This window comes from Dendroctonus ponderosae, unplaced genomic scaffold (genome assembly GCF_020466585.1).
Source record: "Dendroctonus ponderosae isolate FM_Combo_2020 unplaced genomic scaffold, Dpon_F_20191213v2 Dpon_F_20191213_1, whole genome shotgun sequence".
Lineage (NCBI taxonomy): Eukaryota > Metazoa > Arthropoda > Insecta > Coleoptera > Curculionidae > Dendroctonus > Dendroctonus ponderosae.
In genome coordinates this window covers 28,308,816-28,332,009 of record NW_026017110.1, presented here as the reverse complement: position 1 = coordinate 28,332,009, position 23,194 = coordinate 28,308,816, and the positions used below count along the sequence as shown (strand labels likewise).

Sequence of the window (23,194 nt, the reverse complement as noted above, 5' to 3'; positions counted from 1 at the left end):
CCCGGAGTCAATTAGCGGATAAATTAAACGCAGCGACGGCTAATGATCCATGAATATTTTCAATTAAAATGATCGGTGAGTTTTATATTGCCCCGCCTGATAAGTTAACGAGTTCATGTGCATGATAATTTCAGTGTTTTTGCATCTCGATTATAAATGTAAACTGTTAGGAGAATGGCAAACTGCGCAGGTCAAAGGCGAGAGTCACTGCCGAAGCAGGCGCTTGCGCACTTAAGAAGTGGGCCTTGCAGATGGACATTGACCTGAACTGAGCAAAAAGTGGACTGAAATTGAAACCAGCAGGAAACACACACAGTGAAGGGAACAAAAAAATAAACAGCACATGAAAGCTTGGTACATGCTTTTTGCAACTTGCAAGCAAACAAAAATCGCTGGTAAACAGTGAAGAAACAAAGGTAGGAATCGGAGGCCCTCAGGAGAGCCTGAAGGAAGCGGAAGCCCTAAAAATGATTTCGAATCTCAATTGAACAGTCACTTACAGCGGCGAACTGAAAGAAAGAAGAAAACGAACACTTAAACAATTGAAAATTGCTGAAAGACTACTATGTGCACATCAATAGAAGTGAATTCATTAGTGAATTGAAGCAAACAACAAAAACACTAGAACGAATAAAATTAAAGATAACAAGCAAAATAACAACGATCAAAAGCAAGAGAAAGCGCACCTGCACAACTGAGGCTTTCTTGTGAAAGCAATGAACACCTAGTAAAAATTACAGAAGAATTAATTAAATTTAAAAAAGAACAAAAGTGGACAAAAGTGAAAAATGAAGCTTTAAAAATCGTCTTCACTCAGCAGAAGCAAACCGTTGACTCACATTGAGCAGTGATTCACAAGAAAGTTGATGCAAGGAATTAAGGAAGAAATTATTTAAAACAATTCTAAAAATGAAAAGAACGTCCAAATGTTTAAATTCTAAAAATGTCCACGACTCAGTGAAATGTATCGATTCAAAAATGAGAACGAATGAAATACGGAGAAAGTCGTTAGGGAAAAGTAAGTACAATTGAAAAGAAGATGACAAACCCGGGAAAAAATTATGGAAAAAATGCACAAATAATCAGAAAAGGTTAAAAAACGTTTGTTTGCATAGAAATGAAAGCTGTATCTGTGTATCTTAAGACCAACACTTTCCACTGCCTCAGATTGTGGAAGATACAAGTTTCTGAAGAGCTGTTGACTCAAATGAACTACACATCGAGTCAACAGTTTGATAGAATAAAGACACATTGAAATAAAGTAGAATACACAAGCGCACAATAATGAGAAAAAATAAAAGTGAAAACTGCTAAATTGCTCTTAATCCTCAAAAGAACATTGACTGTTATTGAAACAAACATTTGTCTAACATTACAAGGAAGCAAATAAAAGAAACAATGATATAGGAAAAACTGAAAAATTCAGCTTTCAAACCCTTTTCACTCAATTGCACGGCTACTCACATTGGAGCGAACCGTTGACTCACATTAGTTTGAAATAAACAAGAAAAACCCTCAACATAATTAGGAAAACCAAACGCAAAACTAAAAAGTAAAATCAAAAGAGATAACTTTCGAGGCCATTCCTTGAAACTAATGGGTTTCTCGGCTTTTTAGGCCGTCGTTCGGTAGAATTTCTTCTTGAGGTTTCGCAAGCACGAGTGGCTTGCATCTTCAGAAGTGATTCCGCTTACACTGTTCCGAGTTAAAAAGTAAAAGCTAGAGAAAGTGTCTCTGTAGCGAAATCTAAGCTTCTAAAGGGCTCGTGACTCGTAAACTACTAACCGACTCTCATTAGATTGAAACACAGAGGACAAACACAAAACATATTTTGAAAAAACGAACGCACAAATAAGTTGGAAAAACCCAAAGTAAGTGTGTAAAAATACTCTTAATCTTCAATAGAACACTGATTAATATTGAAGCAGAGAGTTGGCTAACATTACAAGGAAACAATTTACAGGAATAAAGAAATAAATCAGGAAAAATTATAAAAAATTCAGAAACCCTAAAGAAAATGCCTGGGGGTAAGAACAAAAAACTTAAAATTCAACAGTAACACACATGGGAGCAAACAGTTGACTCAGATAAGATTGAAACAAACAAGCAAAACACTACAACGAATAAGAGAAAGCAGAAGCAAAAATAATCATAAAATACTAAAGACAGTGTTTTCTTCACAGATGTAGAAGTTTTTAAAATACAAAACACTTTAAACTAAGCAGTGATTCGCATGAAAAATGTTGAAAAAATCAAGGCAAAAATAAAAAAGCACAAAAGTTTAAGCTATAAAAATTCCAGTGACTCACAAAGTGGAATATACTTAATCGATTAAAATCTGCTCTAATGAAGCAAACAGCCGCGTTCACAAATAGCAGCTTCGTTCCATTCAGCAGCAAGTTAATGCTCGTTTGTCACTTAAAACGCGACGATTTACGGCTACAAGTTTGGTTCGCGCTGCATAACAAGTATAATAGCGCAAGTAGTTGAAATGTAAGAAATGCCAGTAGACACTTTAAGCTCGAATTAGACTCGACAAACGTTAGAGGGGGCATTAATTAAAGTTTTAATTAGTGAAGCCCGGAACACCGCCTCGTCGATAATTAACTGTCTAATTAACCAGGAGTTTCTGCGACGAGACCTATCTAATGATTAGATGCTTTACCTAAGCTCGGATCGTTCTAGCGCTTAACAGCTTCTTTGCTAATTGCTGTTGTTTGTTCAAACCACCGGTATCGGTCAATAATTGACCGAGCGGGACGCTTAACGTCGCTGACCAGCGTTTAGAGGCCATGCTAAACGACCGGAAGCATCCAGGCTACTGCCGAACTTCTAAACATCGTTAAAATGCTGCTCTTTTACTTTTTGCCTTCCTAGAGAAAAGTATTTTTTGCTAATCAGTTTATTATGGCCCCAATGTTTGGCTGTTTCGTGCGAAACTAGTCTTTGAAAAGTTGCTGGGCGAACAGGCACTTGCTTCAAAATAGTCAACAATAAACAAACTGAAGTCATCCAAAGGGCTATCGCGCAAACGGTTATATGTTGGTTCTGTAAATATTCGATATCGCAGGATTTTTCATTAAGATGACTGAATATTCAATTTATTACAGGCATTGGACGAAATCAGCCGCCAGTCGTTCGTGTCCTGTGAATCGAGTCCTTAGAAGGGAAATGTGGAATCATTGTGGCCCTTAAGGGAACTGTGGTAGTCTATCCAACTTGTTAACTGCAAGATTAAAGGTTTTTTCGGAGTAGATTTTCATTGTGTCTAGTGTTAACTCCTTGAGGATTAATGGGTGGAACATGAAGGATGGGGCGCCAGCTTGTACAAAGCTGACTATAAGTGATTTCTAATCCAATATTTTAGCATGAACTTAGTGCAGTTTTCCGATAAGCAACTGAACTTGAAGCATTTTTACATTTCGTATTATTTGCTTTTCTGATTTACAACTTTTTCTGACTTTGGACAGGTTCAATTTAACAGTTTTTCGAAATATAGTGGCAAACTCGAATGCGAAAAAGTGTTTACCCGGTTTTTTGAGCCTCGATCAACAACCGATTTTTTTTTATGAAAAAAACGGTGTCACATTTGTACTGCCTTTAACAGCAAAACGTGTTAAAATTTTCCTTATTCGGAATGAGTCTTATAATTCATTGGAAGACAAACCAATGCTGGAGCCTCAATAGTTCTGGAAATATGACCAAAAACTGTTTGAGTCGGTGGTAACTACTGCTAAGACTCAGTTTCGAAGCTCTGTAGGCTGGAAGTTTATTGTGGGAGAACACTTAAAAACGCTTAGAAAACCAGGATTAATTTTTTATTAATAAAAAAAAATTATTCTTGTTCCAGATAGACAAATAACTTCCATCTTAAAATGAACACTAAAAAGGTTTCCGTATGGTTCCAATTTACGAAGACAAAGAAAATGTTCTCAATCAATCAATTTAGTAAAGTATTTACAACCTTTTCTTCGCTTCTTTTTAATTCAATTTTGCCTTTTTTTGTTTGTGAAGTTCACTTTACTCCCTATTTTAGTTCGTATTTTTGTCATAATTCTAGTGCAATTTGAAATTTTCATTTGACCTCAAACAATAATGAACCTCCCTCGGTCTGATTTGGCAGGTTTTACGCTCTTAGCGTTGGTAAATATGATACTAAACCGGTTCAAGAGCCCAATATACAAAGGAAACGAATAATTAATTCTTTCCATTCATCTCTCGGCGTTTCGTTTGATATTTATCTAGAAGGTGTTAAAATTGTGACCCTAATAATGCAATCTCTTTTATTCAAATCGCGGTTTTTGTATCAAAATTACCACTGTTTCTGAAGTCAACGTAGTAAATGGGGTTTTTAATTATCTATCTAATGGTGTAAAAATAAGCGAGCTCGATTTGTTCCCAAGATATAAGGAAAAAGATGTGTGAATAGCGACCTTATTTCGTACCCTTCTAAAGAAAATTCAAATTTCGTATAAAAACTGTAATTATTCCAAGTCAAGTTGCTTTTGGTAAATGGTTTTTAGTCATCTATGCATTGGTAGAAAAAGCAGTGTTGTAGCTTCAATAATTCCAGAAATATACCAAAAAAAGCTGCGTCATATTTGAGTCGATGGTCGCGCTAAAAGCATGACTTAAGTAATCAAAAAACTTTTCTCTTCTTCCGTGTGGTTCCTTTCATTTTCAATGCTTTATACATTTTTCTTTATTTTTACTTCTCCAATAGGTTTTTTGATCTTGAATTCTATTTAACCTCTATTTTAGTTGCATTTTTGAGATTCTTTAAAAAAAAAGTGGCATTTGAGGTTTTAAAATTGATCCAGACGATATTAAACGTCTGTCAGTCGGAACTGGTAGGTTTTAAAGTCATGCTCTTAGCGCTTCGAAATAAATTATTTAACTGGTTTAAATGCGCAATATGCACTGTTTCCTAACTCGCGATCCACTTAGTGAAAGGGAGATTCAAAAACACGAGGTTTAGCTCAAATGGCTCATGGGATCTGATCAAAAAAGCGGTGTCAAGTTTGAGCCGATGACCTAATTTTGCGTAAAAGTATAATAAAATTTCGATTTCTGCATGAAAACTGCTGATATTTTCCAATCAGGCACTTTCCTATAGATGCATTTGCCTGAAAGCAAGAACTCCCATTTTCAATCGCCCTGATAAAACTTATGGCTTTAAGCATGCGATCTTTTATGGTTTGAATCCGTAAATATGATGATCAATAAAACAACAAATAATAATGCATTAAATTTCCGCCCTGGTAAAGCTGATTTAATGATTTTAATTAGCGCGCGGGCCTCCAGTCGACATTAATTTCCCAATCGAAATTGGCTTTTAATAATTATTGTTGACGTCCAACGAATCCCTGCAATCGTACCCATTATTGATATTGACCAGACCATTGGCAAAATTTATATTTACTTGGCCGTATTAAAATTAATTAAATCCTGCATATGCATGGTCATTAAATATGCTTGTTTGCATGCGTAACACGTTTTTGTTCTCTGTCCAGTTTAGTTATGGATTAGATTGCAGTTAGTCGGTTTTAGGATGATGCGTGAAAAATTATATGTGGCAAACTAAAGAAGAAGAAGAAGGCTAAAATTCGGAGGAGGCAACTGACAAAAAGAAATATTAACTCTCTTCAGAAACAACATTCAAGAGCATTCGATCAGTGGAAAAGCAGCATAACGATACGCAAATTTAAAAAGGGCCAGAAAACAACCCCGGGTAATTTTCGTGGAATAACGCCGTTCAGCAACATAGTCAAGGTCTTCCGTAGATATTAGGCGATATTAGAGGAAATAAGCAAAAGTATACAAGTCCGCGAAGAACAACAAGGTTTTCGACAAGGAAAAAACAGAGCAACCAGACAGAGTTCAACAAACCAGACAAGTGGAAAAAAGGACTGGAAGGAAAAGAAAGGAAGAGCCAGGTATTAATAAAACTAATATACGCTCAGGAATAAGACAAGGCGACTCACTTAGTCCCTTCAGATTCGACATGATTATGGACAAAATAACCGTAAATCAACCTAAAACCGCACAAGATGGAAAACACGAACTTGTTTGTCTGCTACGCAAATGATGCGGAATCTGAAGACAACCAGTACCTACAGGGTGAAGTCAGAAGTGCATTTGTGTCCTCTGAACGAATCAATCGAGATGAAATGAACAATCAGCAACCGCAACCGCACCAACATAATTCATTACCTCTCGAATCGATGCCGAACTAAATGCGAAAATAATCCGTTTCCTCCTCTCGCAGTGTATCCGGATTCGTTCATGAACTCGCCCTCCGATGGGTTGGGCCCCATCAACTGCGGTTTTCTGGTTAAACACGATAACAGTGACGTCGCCCCGTGGTCAACCGCATGTCGACTAACACATTGCGGTCTGCTTAACATTAATATTATGTAGTTCGGGTGCAGTTCCGCATTGTACACCAGCCAAAACCACCGAATGAATCGCCTCTATACTCGATGTTTGTTTAGAGCCGAGGTAGAGCCATTTGGCACTGGTTTGAGCGCCGGGGGCCTCGTAATAACCTGGTCCTGCTAAGAGCATGACAGAGAATTTTAGAATAATCCAGTCAAGAGCGAGTAAAAGTTGCACAAAGACCTAGCCACCAATCAAGTGTCCAAAAGCCCGCTTAGAGCATGCCTATGTCATAACTTATACAGTCTATCTGAAACATGATTAATCGCCTGTTTAGACCTCAAAACCAACATAAAACTATGAAAACTCTTCCATTGTAGCAAGTGATTCAAACTGTTAACAACAAATCAGCGGGGCGTTTTGTAAAAATAATGAACCATCCTCATTACAAATCGAGATTTTACACCTCTAAATATTAAACATTATTGTAATGAGGCGTCCCGTCGAGTGAAAATGCGAATTCATTATTCGAAATAATTAAAGCCAATTGAATGGATGGTTCGCGGTAAATAACTTGCATTATGAAAATTGGCTGACAGCGCTAAAGCGCCGTTTCGCATTTGCATCACAACGATTTTATTAATAACATTTTGTCTATTCCCCATTCGCCTGTGGATCGTTTTAGTGGGTGTTCGTAAAAAATGTGGACTATTTCCTTGATTTTAATTTATAGTTTCCTCATAAGTTCACACTTCCCCCGTTGTTCTTCGCCAAACTCGTTTATTATTCAGTAGGTACTCATATTTAAAATTTTCAGTCTCAAATTCAATAAACTCAAGTGTTTGTCAAAATTTGCATCCAGTATTTTTTAAACAGGACAACCCGATGTATTTTTAAACAGATTTGATTTTTCTTGATTTTGGAAATATTCAGCCCTTCTCTTTGCATTACGTTTCAAAAATTACACATAGCTACAAACCAAAGTAGCCCCCAAGTACGACAAACAGGCAAAAATTATAAAGAAAACAACCAACAATATTTATTGCTATTTATATTGAAAAATATACATAAAAACAGCAAGATTCCAATCTCCAATTAGCTTATTATTACATTATCTTTAACCAATTTTAATTTTCTCTAAAGTGCTCAATAAAATTAACTTTACAGTACCAAATTTGCAGTACAAACTTTGAAATCGGAGAGCTTCTGCGAGTGATTTTATATCCGTTTGAAGCTTTATATAGTGCAATTAATTTGCTGCCAGTCCGTATTTTTATAACAATTATGTTTTTGCGGCAAGGATTCTACAGGGTGGAAAATGAAACAGTGCAAAATTTCTGAAAGTTCGACACCAGTTGCATTAAAAAAACGGATTGATGGATTTCAACACCAAAGGGATGAAAACAGAACCGATATCGCGAATAAGTTTTTGCATTTATTCTCTATCTACAGGGTGATCAAAAAAAATAGAAAATCAACTTTCTGGTCTTGCAGCGAGCATTTATTTGTCGTTTTTTTGCATCATCTAGAGCTCATGTCGAGGAAGAAACTTTCAAGACGACTTAAAATATAAATTCAAAATACAGAGCAGCATAAATCTACGAATTGTTTGAAAGCTAACTTCACTTCAATTGAAATTTTTCCGAAATCTCATATTTAGGGGGGCAGCTCTGATTGGAGGCAGTTTTAATACAACCCTCTACATTTAATTTTTGCCTAAACTCGCCTGTGAAGTTCTAGCCTCAATATGCAGTCGATATTTTGAAAATCTCCTTCAGAGTAAAATTTTACCACTGCAGGAACAAAAAAATATTTTTTTTTACTTTATGACCACCCTGTATAGATGGGCTAAAATTTTGAAAAATGATTTCTGCCTTTTTGCGCATTTTTTTGTTGAAACTAAAATGTTTTTTTCTTCAACTGGGAGCTTGTCGGACTTTCTGCAATTTTCAGCACTCATTTGCATTGTGTAATTATTCACCCTGTAGAAATTTTATCGCAAACCCCCAATTTTTGCAAAATTATAACCTCTGAGAAAACTAGTTGCACTAGACAACGTTTGAAACAGAAATCAACTCGCACGCAGGATTAAAATGCATCCACTTCCAAAGTTGAGGCAACGTTGGACACGTAACATTTATATTGCTGACCAGTTTAAAACGTTTTCAATATATTTGTTATCTTCCTTCTCCAAATCGTATATTTGAAGATGTTTTTTTTTTGGTTTCGGTAGAATCAACCGAGCAAATCGCATTGTTCCTGGTAAGAATAAGACATATTTGTTTATATTGTACATTCATGGGGGCGATTTAAATTTTAAAGCGCAATAAAAAGAAAATGGCTAAAGAAACCGAGACAATAAATATATTTCTGAAATCAGGAAAAACATCGTATTTAAAAAACCTCTCTTTAAAAATAGAGGGTGTTTCATTAAATTTTCATATTTGCGACTATCAAGTTTTCAATCTTACTTCAGATTTAAAAATTTTGTAATTCACAGTTCCTTTAAATACCCAAATGATCCAAGCAGTGTGTCAACTTATGAGGAAACACCCTGTACAACTCATTTTTTTCCGAACCCATTAAGCGAATTGCAATTCGCAATGTCGATGGGTGATTTTTGCAAAAAAAAAACACTTTTTGTGCTTAAAGTAGCAGAATTTTTTTCGGAAAACTACCCATCGACATGGGGTTCATTTTATGCTGAATTTGTCGCCAAAAGTCGAATCTGCCATCCAAATTTGTCTGAGATGCCTTCGAAGCGAGCAGCTGGCAAAATGATGCTCTGAAATGGCATTTATTTCATTAATTTTTCGCTTAAATTTACGAGTGTGTGAATGTGAGAAAACGGCACTCAAAAAGGCGTGCTTAACGTTAAAAATGTGTATTTTTCAAAGCAGCATTAAAAAACCAGCATTGCAGGGACGTTTTTGCAGCTTTATAGAGCGGGTCTGAAGACACTATGGCCGCTATTTTTACATCCTGTATATGCATTCTCTTCAGGGAACTTCTTGATTTTAGTGTTCCAGTATCTTATCCAACTTCCCAACTACCCATCATCAACTTATTAGGTCAATTAGAACAAAAACCGCGCATAAAAACCAATTATCCTTGTGGGCTGAGCGCTTGAAACATAAACGACCACCCTCCGATTCTCCCGATCTACAAATTACCTCTGCCCCCCATTAAATATTTGAGCGGCCGAGAGGACAGACTAAAAATTCACCCCCCGTCAACGAACAACACACGAAATGCATTGATGAATTTTTCAAACGGTAATTGCCATAATGGAGGAAGAAGTCCGAACTACAAAACGGAATATCGATTGGGGGGCGACGCTCATTAGCCATCGGGAATTGAATAGAGAACTCGCCCGAGTGGAGGAAATGGCTTTTTTACGGCGCCAGAATAAGGAATTAATGTCTGAATAAATAGGGAGGATTTGGGGGAGTTTGATGGATTCAACTGAACGGTTGTTGCTGAAGAAGCGTGGTTCCCAAGACATTTATCGTGCAGAGGATGCAACTTCTTATTCAAAGGAAAGTGAGGAGGATGCAATGATGATGGTGGAAAACCCATAGATAATGGGAAAAGTGACACTCTCCCAAGACGGTGGTTTAAAGCAAATAAAACCGTTTCCCTAATAGCAGGGACGGTTTTTTTCTCGATATTCCAACTCACACAGAAGAATAATTCGCGCACGAAACGGCATTCACAAAAAGTAATTTTTCCACATATGTGAAACGGGCTTCCCGAACGGCACTTTAACTTTGGCGATAAACTTGTCCTCGGGGACTAAACACACATACACACAGAAAAGGAATGGCTGGAGCCCTTTTCCTGCTGAAAATTCAATTTGCATCGATAAAGAATCGGGCACGCTGAAGGGAACGGGAAAGCTTTTTGGGTAATTTAAGGGGAAAAAATCGAAAGATGACGATAAAGGATAAAGGTATCGGATCTGACTCGGTTTTTATGTTCCCACTTGACTTTGCCGATTTGATTTCGAATAAATCGATTTTTTCATCTGAAATATTTTGAAGTGCACCGTCTTCCATGCAAAACAGCAAACAGCCCTTGAACCATCACTCCTTAATGTTTAACGGGGCATTTGAAAAACAAACGGAACTTTTCCATTATTGCATGAAAACGTGCACCGTGCACATTTCACCCCCATTTCAGCCCCGTCGAAAGGCAAACATCATTCCCGGTCACAAATTAAAATCTCACTTCCAAAGAGCATTTAATGCGTTCGCCCTTATCCGCATCGGGCGTCACACGGCAAACACACTACTTACACATGCAAACAGGGCTGGGGGGCGCAGACCGCACCGCAGGCAATTAACACACCCTCCGTTATTTCTCAACCCTCTTCAAATATCGCCCCGGTTTCGCTTCCCCTGGGCCCTTCAGGGTTCATTCAAGCTGTATAAAATTGATAGCGATTTTCTTTATTCATTGCACTCTTGAAACCGGGGGGTTTTCCTTTCACTTACAGTGTGAATGGCGAGTCTATCGGGGTTGAATCTGGACGAGACGCAGGCCTTGGACTGATCTAGATTTTGCTTTGTTGGTTTAGGTTAACGGGATATTTTTGAGCCGCAGCCAATAAGAACCTAGTTATTTTTTTATTTTCATAGTTGTTCTATTGATCCTTTAAATTCTCAAAACATTCTCTATTTTGATTTAGTTCTTTTCCTCAAATGACCTCTCCAAAATATTCTTCCCCAGATTACATTTTTACTAATAAGATTGAAAATCCTCCAAAAAATATTTGCAAAAAAACATTGCAAATCAGGCATGAACATCTCCGAAAAAAGGTCATTTGAGAGTGCAAAGTGATTTTTTATAAAACATCACTAAACCAGAATTGCATGAGAATTTAAACAATCAATAGAACAAAGTAGTCAAGAAAACGAGTAGCCTTGGAAAAATAAAAGATCAACACAGAAAAACTATGCACTCAAATGAAGAGACAAAGCGAAAGAAACATGAAATTCAGAATAGACTAGAAAAAATGAAATAAATCCTAGAGATGATAACCCACATTCAAAAGTAGTTTAAATGACTAGAAAACATTGTATTTGAAGCTCAAAGAATCAGCTTCTGGTCACACTTGAATCGAGTTTGAACTGAAAATTTGGTTCATTTTGAAACTGCATCTGGATGTTATTCTGATTACATTAGAGTTTTAAGAGAAACATCGATCTTTATGATCGTCCGAACTTTAGAGCGCGCATTTCGTGCTTTATAGGTGAATATTTTAAGTCTTCCCTTTCCTTTATTAAGACTTTTTATTATTTATTTATTTATTTAGAATAAATTTTAACTGTAGAAACGAGCCCTAAATCAGGGCATTTTAGCTCAAAACGATCTGTATATAAAACGGTTCTGGTAATGAATCTTTGGAGGATTAAAATATTCGTAGTCAAAAGTTAAAAAGAATCTTAATCTGAAGAACAAAAATGACAACAAGAATATTTGTGAAAAAGAAACAGTAATATGATACAAAAACTTAAATTTAAATTAGTGAAATATCGGCTCTTGCAGCGTTTTCAGCATATTTGTTTTTTTTTGTTAAGTTGGAACGTGAAATTTGCCTTTGGAAATATTGCCGTGCGAACATGTACTTTCTACAAAAATGTCAACAATAAGCAAACGGAAATCGGACTGCCAAGTAAAGCATCATAGAAAGGGCGAATAACTAAATGATTAAATAATCAAGTTTATTCTATAGCTCGGATTTTTTTTCTCGAAAAGGTCTATAAATGTTCAGTTTGCTACCGACAGTAGACGAAATTGGTCGATAATCATATGTGTCGAGTGAGTCGCGTTCTCAGATGGAAAATATCGAATCATTGTGGACCTTATGGCAAGTGCGGTAGTATGTGAAAGTGTAGTGAACATCTTGAGTATTAATGGATAGAAAATGGAGGATGGCGCCCCAGCTTGCAGTAAGCTGGTAAGAATGATCTTTAATCTATCAACCTTTTAGCTTGAACTGAGTTTAGTTTTCCGACAAGCAACTGAAGATTTATGGATTCTTCATATTTTTGCTTCTTTGCTTTGCTGATTTCAAGTAGGTACTTAAGTCTCGTTTTGGACACAGATTTTCTGTTATATTGAACACATTTCTTCTTTGATTTTTAAACTTTGGGAATATTATGGGCGTTTTTGATTTTTATATCAAGCTCGGCTGCAGCTTTTCCCTAAAGATTGGATTAAGATATGGAAATTTGGGTTCTAGTATTCAATACCAGAGGCATCAGCTTACTGATTGTGCGGATTTGGTTCCGATTAAACCATTGTATCCTTCACAAGAAATTTTTAACTTTGGGAGTATTTTGAGTTGCTTCGTATTTTTACATCAAGCTTATCTGAAGCTTGCCTCCAAAGAACCGTTTCAGATATGCAAATATGGGTTCCAGTTGTATGTTTTTTCTTAAAAGAGTTAATTTTTGCCTGTTTTCGAAATTGACTGAAACATCACACCACCCTTTTTCACGATGCTCAAGAACCATTTGAGCGACAGAGTTGGTTTTCATATCATTGGGTGGAGGGTTAGCAATTCGATTCAGTTATAACAACGTGCGTGAGTCAACTCTGGTTGATTTGTCACAAAAAATCACACGAAATTTGAATATCAGACATTTAGGTGCATTTTGACGCCAAAATTTAATTTAAATAAAAAATCGTCTTCTAGAGAATGTACATCGTTCGTTAATCAATAGTGCAATCCCAAATAAAATAAATCAGAAGTCAGTAACAAAGTGACCAATATCTTATCAGAGGACGCAACAAGAGGGACTGCCTAAAAGGCAGAGAAAAAAACTGCAAAAACCCCAACGGTATCCAAGTGGAGATATAAATGCAAAAAATATTTCAAATAGTGAAAACCTATTTGTTAATTATAATAACAATAATACGGCGGCACGTTTTCCAGTCTAGTTGTTTTTACAAATGCACAAGTGCAAATGAAAATGCAATTCATTGAAATCGGACCGGATTTCGCTTAGTAAAATACATTTCAAATTGTAAACTACTGTGAAAATCAACATTTCATTAAATTCGCAAAAAAAACGCCCAAAAAATACGGTTACCACTCTATTTGTGTAAAAAGCGTGTTGCAAAGTGTTTTACGCTAAAACAGTGCGTTCATTACCACTATCTATACAGCTGCACATTTTTTCAATTGATTAGTTTTACAATATACATATACATATATAGGAAATGATTGGTTTTATCGCTTGTTTCCAACTATTTGCACTTATCGACCTCATTTCTACTACTTAAGCTTGATTTATCGACGCGATAGGGATATTTATTTATATGCGCATCGATATTTACGTTCAATTATCGTTTATTTGTTAAAATTATGTCATTTTAGTGAATTTTATCGGGCGGAAAGTGAAATGCTGCCAATTTTTCGTTCCAATCAGCTGCACTTGCTGACCTCAACACAACACGTACAATGGAGAAGAACAAAGTGTTTGAATGCTTTGTTTCCTCAAAACTAGACTTCTTCCACTTCACTCTTGAGGAAAAATTGGATCGACGGAAGAAAAGATTCTCACCTGCAGGCGAGTGAATTTGAATAACCTCAGAAATGCGGATGGTAGAACTTTGATCACTATCATATAAAATAAATTCGATCTTAAGCCCCAGAAAAAACCCAAATCAGACTTGAAATTAAAGAAAAAATAACAAAATCTTTTAAATTGACTCACCTGTTTGTGCATTTCCACGTTCAATCCATAAGACATTTCATAGTACTGAAAAATAAACGTCAATTAGTCAATGGTTCAGTGAAACGTATAGCCGTCCCCTTACCATAACGTAGTGTCGTTGAATTTCAATCTTTTCACTGGCCAATTTCTCACAGTCCAATTTAAGGCTGAAACGAAAAGAATACGGTGCACTAATTCAGGAAAAACTACGCCCAGTAAAGAGCAGAAATCAATCAATGTGAGGCCCACATAGAAATCGCACTAATAAAGATTGATAACGGACCGATAATGGTCCATCTATTTGCAATCGATGCGTACTAACATGGTGGTACCATGATGGTACTAAATTATCTAAATAGCAAACACTCCTTTAGCGACGCATCTATTTAGTTTTATTACTACGGCCTGGTCCCAATAAGGTATCGTCTCGATTCTGTACAATACAATGGCAATCATTAGAATCAACTCGAAGAAGTCGAATCCATTTTTAATCAGGCAATAAGTGTGCAATTAATTTGTCACTCACCTATGATATTGTGCTTGTAAAAAATTAAATTCCTCCTTTATTCGATCACAAGACTCGGCCACAGTGAATTTGAAAGGCTGACCAGGCTGCGGTGGACCCTGAAATAATAGAGAAAAAAACATTGAATATCTATTAATAAAAAATACTATACATATAAATAAGTAAATCAAAAAGCAAATACGATGGGACAAGGTTTTTCGTACTAAATTCTTCTCATATTTTAAACGGAATACTGAAAAAATTGTCGTTTTTTATTGAAGCATAAGCGGAAAAAGTAAAAAGCACATTCAAAGATGTCTCAACACTTGTCTGTCGATGCCACAAAATCCAAACTTTTCCCACATCTAAAACTCACTTTGCCCTACAAAACGCTCCCAAAAGTGAACCTCAAACATCACGTTTTTGAGAAAATAACTTCCAAATTTGGCCTGCTTAAGCGACCATTAAATTCAACCGCAAATTTTCCAAAAAAATTAAATCAGCATGAGGATGACGCAAAATCGAAAATTTACATCGCACTTTGACCTATAAAAATTAATCTCCAACTTCACTAGTTACTGAGAAAACAAAGGCCTGCAACAGCGACCAAAAAGTTCATTAGCAAAATATCGAAACTTTTGTATTGATTACGCAGACCATACCCAATAAAATTCATACAAAGGAGAAATTACTGCAGTAACAAACGTAAAATACAAACAAAATTTCAAAAAATTTCTTGAAGATGTTTGAAAATCAAAACGTTTGAGATATACACAATGGACTTTGCCCTATAAACGTGATACAAAAGTGACTCTCCAACTCTGATCCAAAGATCAAAATTTCCTGATGATGTCTAAAATTCGAAACTTTCGAAACGCACAGAACATAGTTTGCCTCAGAAAATGCATACAAAGAAAATGTTTTTCCTTCTTTAGTTCCTGAATGAATAAATGCCAAACTCTGGTCTGCAAAAACAACCTCCTTAAACAAAGGTAATTTTTAAAATCATACAAAATTCCCTGATGATGACCGAAAATCGAAACTTTCTCCACCTCTAGAACGTGTCACAAATGTAAAACAAAAGAAAGTCTTTAGGTTTCCAAGATATTGAGCAAAACATTTTCAAACTACCACCAGCTTAAATATCTGCAAAAACAACATGTACCTTTGAAAAATTCCTTGAAACTGCCTGATGATGTCTGAAATTCGAAACATTTTCAATCTATAGAACACACGTTGCTCTATAAATGTGATACAAAGGGACTATCTAGCTTTGCAAGTACTTGAGCAAAAACTGTCAAACTACCACCTGCCTAAATAGCCGCGAAAACAACTCCGACTTTTAAAAATTCCTGCAAATTACCTGATAATGACTAAAAATCAAAACTTGGCACTCACACTGGAGAACACACTTTGCCTCAAAAAATCCATACAAAAGGGACTTTCTCGTTATGTTAGTTCCCGAATAAATATTTGCTAAACTGGGGCGTGCGAAACAACCTCGTAAAACAAACCCAATTTTGAAAAATCATAAAAACTTGCCTGATGACGGCCGGAAATCGAAACGTTTTCCACCTGTAGAACACACCTTGCCCTATTGCAAAATATACATTTTGGTGGTGTTAGAGCAGACAAAATGTTGAACAAACGTCTTGAAACTTCGTTTACTTAAAGCATTCTAAACGATCGTTTAAAATACCCCGATTACCATAGAATATTTGCATATTTTCCACTGATTACCCTCCTATCTCGTTCCATATAGTGTGGAGAATTTCAAACAGTCCCCCGTCATAATATTTTATTTTTAATTGCACTGCGGCACGAACGAGCATTCACGTTTTTTTCTCCCCAACTGCCAGTCACGACATTTTCCTCACTTGGGCGATAGTCGAGAATTCTAACTACTTCTTTCCTGCTTATTGATGATGTCTATATGTTGTTTGGTTTTTCCACTTTGCGACTTTCCTCATTGCGTGCCAAGCCCGGGATTGCAAAGTGTTTCCGTTGTGCACAAGAGAGACAAGGTTGAACTACAGTGACTGTAGAAGACAGAATTCGAATACTCGTTTAATGGTTTAGTCGAATAGTAAAATTATTCGAATACTCGAATATCTAACGAATATTCGAATAACCGAGTATTCGAATATTCGAATATTCGTTTTGCGTTCACCGTTTTCCAAGAAGAAGAATCGTTATCTCATATCATTTTTGGCAACTAGCCGCAATCGATGGCGGTTATATTTTTTTCCTTTTATTTTTAACTTAAAAAAGTGCCGACCCATTAATTGTAACACCCATAAAAGTTGATGATGCGAGTCACTGGAACACAGACACGTAATTTTATATTCATTTTCAGGAGGGTAAATGATTATTTTCATTTGCTTGTAAATATATGGGTATTTGTTAAAATGCTTGTCGAATATGAATAATTTCTACTACACACTACAAGTATCTCTGGAGTTCGACTAACTCGACTAGCTAGAGCAACTGCATTCATATGCCCAAATATAAATATATAATAACACGAGCCAGCACTTAAACCTAATAAAATCTAAGACTTAATTAACTAAAAAATACTCCTGCTTACAAACCAGTATATAGAGTAAGTATATTAAAATTTCATTACCAGCAATTAATATTTTACTGCTCGCACACTGGACCAACTGTTTAGTATGTCATTAATTCATTATGCCATTTAACCAATAGAAACGCGGACTAACCATTATTGCAACTGTGTTTTATAGAGTCGCTGTAGTTCTTTCAGCTTTTAGCTTCTCCTAATTTTTCATCAACATTTGTCTTCGTTTTTATAAATTATATTTTATTATGAATCTGTGTCTAAAATCACTGAATGTGAACAATCGAAAAAGTTTGAAAACTTGAGGTTTTCTTGAACAAACATGATTTTTTTATTTTGACCAAATTTATGTACCCAAAGTTTGCCATATCTCAATGCATAATTAACAGCGATAATCGAACCTGCAGTGATTGTGCATGAGTGGAAGAAGAACATCTACTAGAGCTTATGCTGGGAGGCTCAAAATGACTCGAACTAAATTGTCAAACTGTAACAATGTGTAAATTAACACTGTTGAGCTCAAAAACGTGCTTTAATAACAATTTGGATGCGAAAAAACTTCGACTTTCACTATTCAAAGACACTGAAACCAACAGTAGAACCTTTAGTGACTTTGCATGCGTAAAAAGCTCATATTTATTTACCAGCTTCTGTACTGAAGGCGTTGCCCAAAAATTGTGCACCTACTCAGTCGAGTTCGCCATTCGAAAATTTGCTTAAAAAACAAATTTCCAGAAAAACAATTTTTCAATATTTTAAGACGGAGGAGTATTGGATTTTAAGGAGTATTTGAAAAATAATACTGAACCTTTAGCAGTTATTGCTTGAAACTGAACAATTGTTCCAATTGCTTTGGAATTTATCTCTTAAAATGTGTTTATGCGTCGTCCAGCCGAGCAAAAGAAAAAGTTTAGCAAGAAGAAAAATAGGATCCCAACAGAGAACAAACTAATGAAAAATCCTAAACAAACGAGAACGACCGAAATTTCCCCGGTATTATTGAACTCGGCAAGTCAATATATCGGTGAAATAATATTGGCTGAAAGGAAATAATACGCAGCCTGTGCAAACATTTAAAAATGGCCAAAAACCAATATTTAGAAAGCAAAGTGTGTACGTAGATAAATAAATTAGCTGTGACGTAATATCCGCCGTAAGTGTTAAAAACCGTTAGAACATATTCATCGGTTTTATAACCCGTAGAATAAGAACGTGCTGGAAAATAATCATTTTAAATGTGTGTGTGTATGTGTCTGTGTGTTTATTTTCAAACCACTGTAATGTATAGGTTAAATAACGTTGTATCGGTACAGGCATATCTTTGATCTTGGCACATTAAAATATGCGGCAATTACCTGGCTATTTTAATACCACTAATAGATTTATCAAGATTCTTCCCAATTTAGTAGACGGTTTGTCTATTTTATGACAATGAAATATTTTCAATTTTCCTATGCAGCTATTTTTAACGGAGAAATGAAGGAAATCACACCTAGAAGGACTCGAAACCGGTCCTGGGAGGAGCCTCAGATTAGCACATCTCTGAAACGTTTTACAGCTCTGGAAACGCCAAAACTGCTGTTTGTAAGAGCTTGGAACTCTTAGAATACATATTCGACTAAATTTACCAGATCCAACTGAAACCGGCTACCACAAAGTATAATAACCTTTGAAGCCTTTTCCAGACTTATGCTCCAGCTAGTAGATATAGAAAAATAAGTTTTTCCAAGCTGGAATCAAGCGCAAAAAATGTTAACCGATGATTTGACTGTCCAGCAAGCATCTAGTTTCCGTGCTCCAATGAGTTATTAATAACAAAACGAGCGAAAAAAGTTGATCGCATTTTCGTTCTCCGACAATCGGCGAGAAATTGAAAATTCGGGTTCCAATTACCGACGTTGTTAAGCCACGGGCCGAACTTCAGACCGTCGGTGGATTTTTCGAAATTTAATTAATGGAAAATATCCAGCTGGGAGTTTCTTTTATGCTTAAACTACGCAGAGGGAAACGCTTTAATTTACTGTTCCTACAGCATCTGATACGTATAATAACTTAATACTTACATAGTGGAAAATGCGCGAATTGGGCTCCAAACAGCCCAGTTTAGTCCATTTGGACCGAAACCGTTAGAGAAATCGATAGGTTATATTTTCAAAAATCTACTGCTGGGTCTCCTTTTTGACAAATTCAGTTTTTCACGTAGTAAAAATTGGTCCTTCGAGCTGGCTCGACATAGAACCAGCCAAGTTTTTAACTTGATCACTTTAAATTGGAATTTGCGTAACTTTATAATATGCTTTCGTAAGAAATGAAAGCTTTTCCGGTTAAAAATACGACAAAAACAATATCTTAAAAAAAATAACAACCAGCACGAAAATTGTAAAATAATAGAAAATAAAACATCTGAAAGAAACACGTTAAACGCGGGTTATTCACTTACTAAAAACTGGTCCTTTGAGCCGGATACCGACAACCTGATAAGTTGTCAAATCAGTCGTTTTAACCATAATTTCTTTGGTTTGGTTTGGTTCTTTGGTTTGGTGGCTTTTCTAAAAGTTTGGTTTAACCTTATACCAGGTTATAACTTCTTATTTACTTTACTTTACTTTACTTGCTATCATAAGAAATAAAAGCAAAAATAACGTTTTTCCCATACACGCTATAACGCGGAAGTTGGTTTTCAAATAAAATCGAAAATCAGCGCAAAATATCAAACAATGAAATATCAAAAACACAAAAGAAACCTCGAAAACATGATAAACACGTGTTATTCACTGCCGCAAAAATTGGTCCTTCGAGCCGGATCGACAGTGAACCACGACTTCTTGACTCACTGGTTAGAGCACAGGGTTTTTTGGAATAACATTTTCAAAAACAGGCAATTTGATCCATTTGGACTGGCCACTGGGTTGAGGAGACTGAAGACAAAACCCTTCAAAACTTAGGATCTTTCAAAAATCGAGATCAAAATTTGAAGCATGAAGGTCGAGACATTTCAACTCCCAAAGAAAAATAGAATTTGCAAAAAAAACCCTCCGAATCCAGAGCAAAACTGAAGAATTGTAGACCGATTTGAACTTCTGGTTAGTGTACAGAAGATTACAGGATTTTTGGTGCCTCAAACCTCGATGGCAAGCGATTGAGTATATTTGAACTCGCCACTTGATTAAGGAGGTTGAAATGAAACAAGTAATTTTTTAAAATTGGGGTCAAAATTTGGAGCATGTGAGCCAAGACAACCCAACTCCCCCAAAAATTATTAAATTTTTCAAAAAAACCTCTTCAAAATACCACGTAGGAGTGGAGAATTGAGGAATGATTAGAATTTCTGGTTTGCGAACAGAAGTTGTGAAAAAATGACGTTAATTTTAGTGCCTCAAACCTCAAAGAAAAGTGTTTTAGTATAACTGAACTCGCTGCTGGATTTAGGGGATTGAAATTAAACAAAACACTCCAAAAGTGGATTCAAGACTAATTTTGAAGAATGTGCAAAGCCACACCAGCTTCGTGTTGCTTTGTATTTACTAGACAATTTCTTTAGTTTATAAATTTCTTTACTTTGCGAAAGGTTTGATTGCTGATAAGAAATCCAGCTCAATCGAATTTGGTCCTTCAAGACCTCAGCTCAATGGAATCCTTCGGATGGAACAAATAACCAGTTAATTACGGAAAAAAATGAATTGGTTACTCTAATCAATAAAACACATAAAAAAGACAAATAAAATTGTTTGCTGAACAAAAATTGGTCCCTCGGGCCGGATAAGCTCTCTTAAACACTTTTAACCAATTCGAAATGGAATATAACGTAGAAGTAAGGACTTGAGGAAATACTTCTTGACTTTCTGTTTAGTCCACAGAAGTTTGGAAAAATTACTTTTTTAAAATCTATTTTTGTGCCTCCACTAAAACACTTTAAAAGTTGATAATTTTCACAAATTGATGCCCAATTTTGAAGCAACTGTGATTCACTATCTCAAAAAAAAAGCCACTGCAGCTTCAAACGATCTTCTACTCAAACTTTATTTACTTTGGGAATTATTTGACCAGGCGAAAGGCTTGACTATTGAAAAAATCTCAATCGATTTTGGTCCTTCGAGCTGGACGAAAATATAACCAGTTTATTACCCAAAAAAAAACATATTCTGAATTTTAAAAAATGACATGCATTGGGGGCGATGGGAAACACCTGAAATCATCAATGTTTTGTGGAAGTGAAAAATAAATCACACTCCGAAACTTGAGGTCCAATTTTGAAGCATGTGTGAGTCAAAACATCTCTACTCCCTCAAACATTAGAAATCTCTTCAATAACCGAAAGGCTTGACTATTGATAAGAAACCAACCTAAATCGATTTTGGTCCTTCAAGCCGGATGAAGAGATAACCTGTTAATTACAGCAAAAAATAATAATTAATTATCCTGATTAAAAGCAGACAATTAAAGAACGAACTAACCCGATTAACATGTGCGGCTATTTTTATTTATTTCGACTGTCCACTTGCCGGGACAGGTATAATGTCCCGGGCGGTCCAACAGCAACCAATGAGTTAATCTTATCCGAAACAATATCTATTTTATTCAGGCGCTTGTCAGCGTGATGGATTTTGGCTGTTGAATCATTAGCATTTTGTAAGAAATGTAAATTCGGGTTGAACACACTGGAAACACGTAGTCCAATGCAAATGGCGTGTCTGTTCTGTAAGACGACGACGACCACGACGACATTGAATTTGATTAGTATGGAGTTCCAGCACGGTTTAACACCACAAATTTTATGGGGTTTTAGTGTGTTTATCAAGCATCAAGAATCAAGAATGTTTAGTGGTTTGGATGGGAATCTGTATACGGAATGTGACGAGTGCCACTTGAGGATTACGCAAGTCGGAGAGGCTTGAAGGTGTAGAAACAAATTGAGCATGTATAAAGTCCTCAATCTCTTTCCGGCAATAAACGCATGTTAACGACATCTTCCCAATAACGGTCGGTCGGGCACGAAGTGCCCCCGAAACCTAAGGAATTGCCCCCGGACACTTTGGAGCTAGTGAAAAAAATGTTGGCTGCTGTAAGTTGATTCAACTATGATTTTAATCCTGTTTACTCTATCGTGCCTAAACTACCGTATCTGTTTAGTTAATTACGTTAGCCAATTTTACAGCTTAGTGAGCGGCGAGCCCATCGATCTATTAATATTCATATTAAGTAACGGAAACCACTTTATCAGCGCCCGAACTTAACTTATTCATTAGCGTAACGAACTATTGGAAAACTCGATCGCGTTGAGGAGGATTTACAGGATGTAACGACACCTGTTTATTGATGGGGACGTTTTCCACAACCATAACCATTACTCATCAGCAATTTAATCGATGGAATGTGAAGAGTGTGGAAGTTTTAGTTGAAAGAACATTTGAAGCTTCTGGCTGAACTGAAGCAAAATCGCTGGTCAATTTCTCATTAATTTCGCTTTAACGATAATACGTTTTCCATCGGACTAAACGAGTGTGTTTTGTTCGTGCGTGCAACCGAAGAAGAAAAGGAAAAAAACAATCAAATCAAGCAGGGAACGAGTGGTATGTTATCGACACAAGATTTGCCGACCGGTTCTCTTGTACTTAATAGCCGACCTCGACGTGTTAGCGGTGTCGAGACACACCTTGCATTATTTAATCGTGTATCAAGTCGCTTTGTTTTTGTTCTCAAGTCCTCTTCAGACTTCAGATTCAGGCCGGTCTGCGTGGGGCGAATTACCAGCAGAGCATGTGTCGAAGCTGGCTACTTTCACCAAACGATGTAGACTTCAACATATGTTATCCCACCAGCCGAAAAATGCCCGTTACTCATCATTGTTTCGTTCCCTTAATGATCGCCTCCAAACTTGATTGATTGCGAATGGCGATGTGAAACACCCCCCTGTTATTATACAGGGTTGCTCATTAGTGCGTCAAAGTGCGATATCTCAGTAAATATGAAGTTTACAAGAAAATTCGTCCAACGAAAGTTTTTCAC

At 36.3% G+C, this 23,194-nt stretch overlaps 1 protein-coding gene across 2 annotated transcripts in view; it reads right to left on the bottom strand.

Moving 5' to 3' along the window:
- The window catches only part of LOC109541610 (transducin-like enhancer protein 4), a 143,158-nt gene that overhangs the window by 96,114 nt on the left and 23,850 nt on the right, over positions 1-23,194 (bottom strand). For both annotated transcript variants that reach the window (XM_048661019.1, XM_048661020.1), the window contains exons 2-4: positions 14,632-14,729; positions 14,209-14,272; positions 14,106-14,150 (exon numbers count right to left, since the gene is read on the bottom strand). In XM_048661019.1, the coding sequence (XP_048516976.1) occupies positions 14,106-14,150; positions 14,209-14,272; positions 14,632-14,729 (207 nt within the window). The remainder of the gene's footprint in view (positions 1-14,105; positions 14,151-14,208; positions 14,273-14,631; positions 14,730-23,194) is intronic.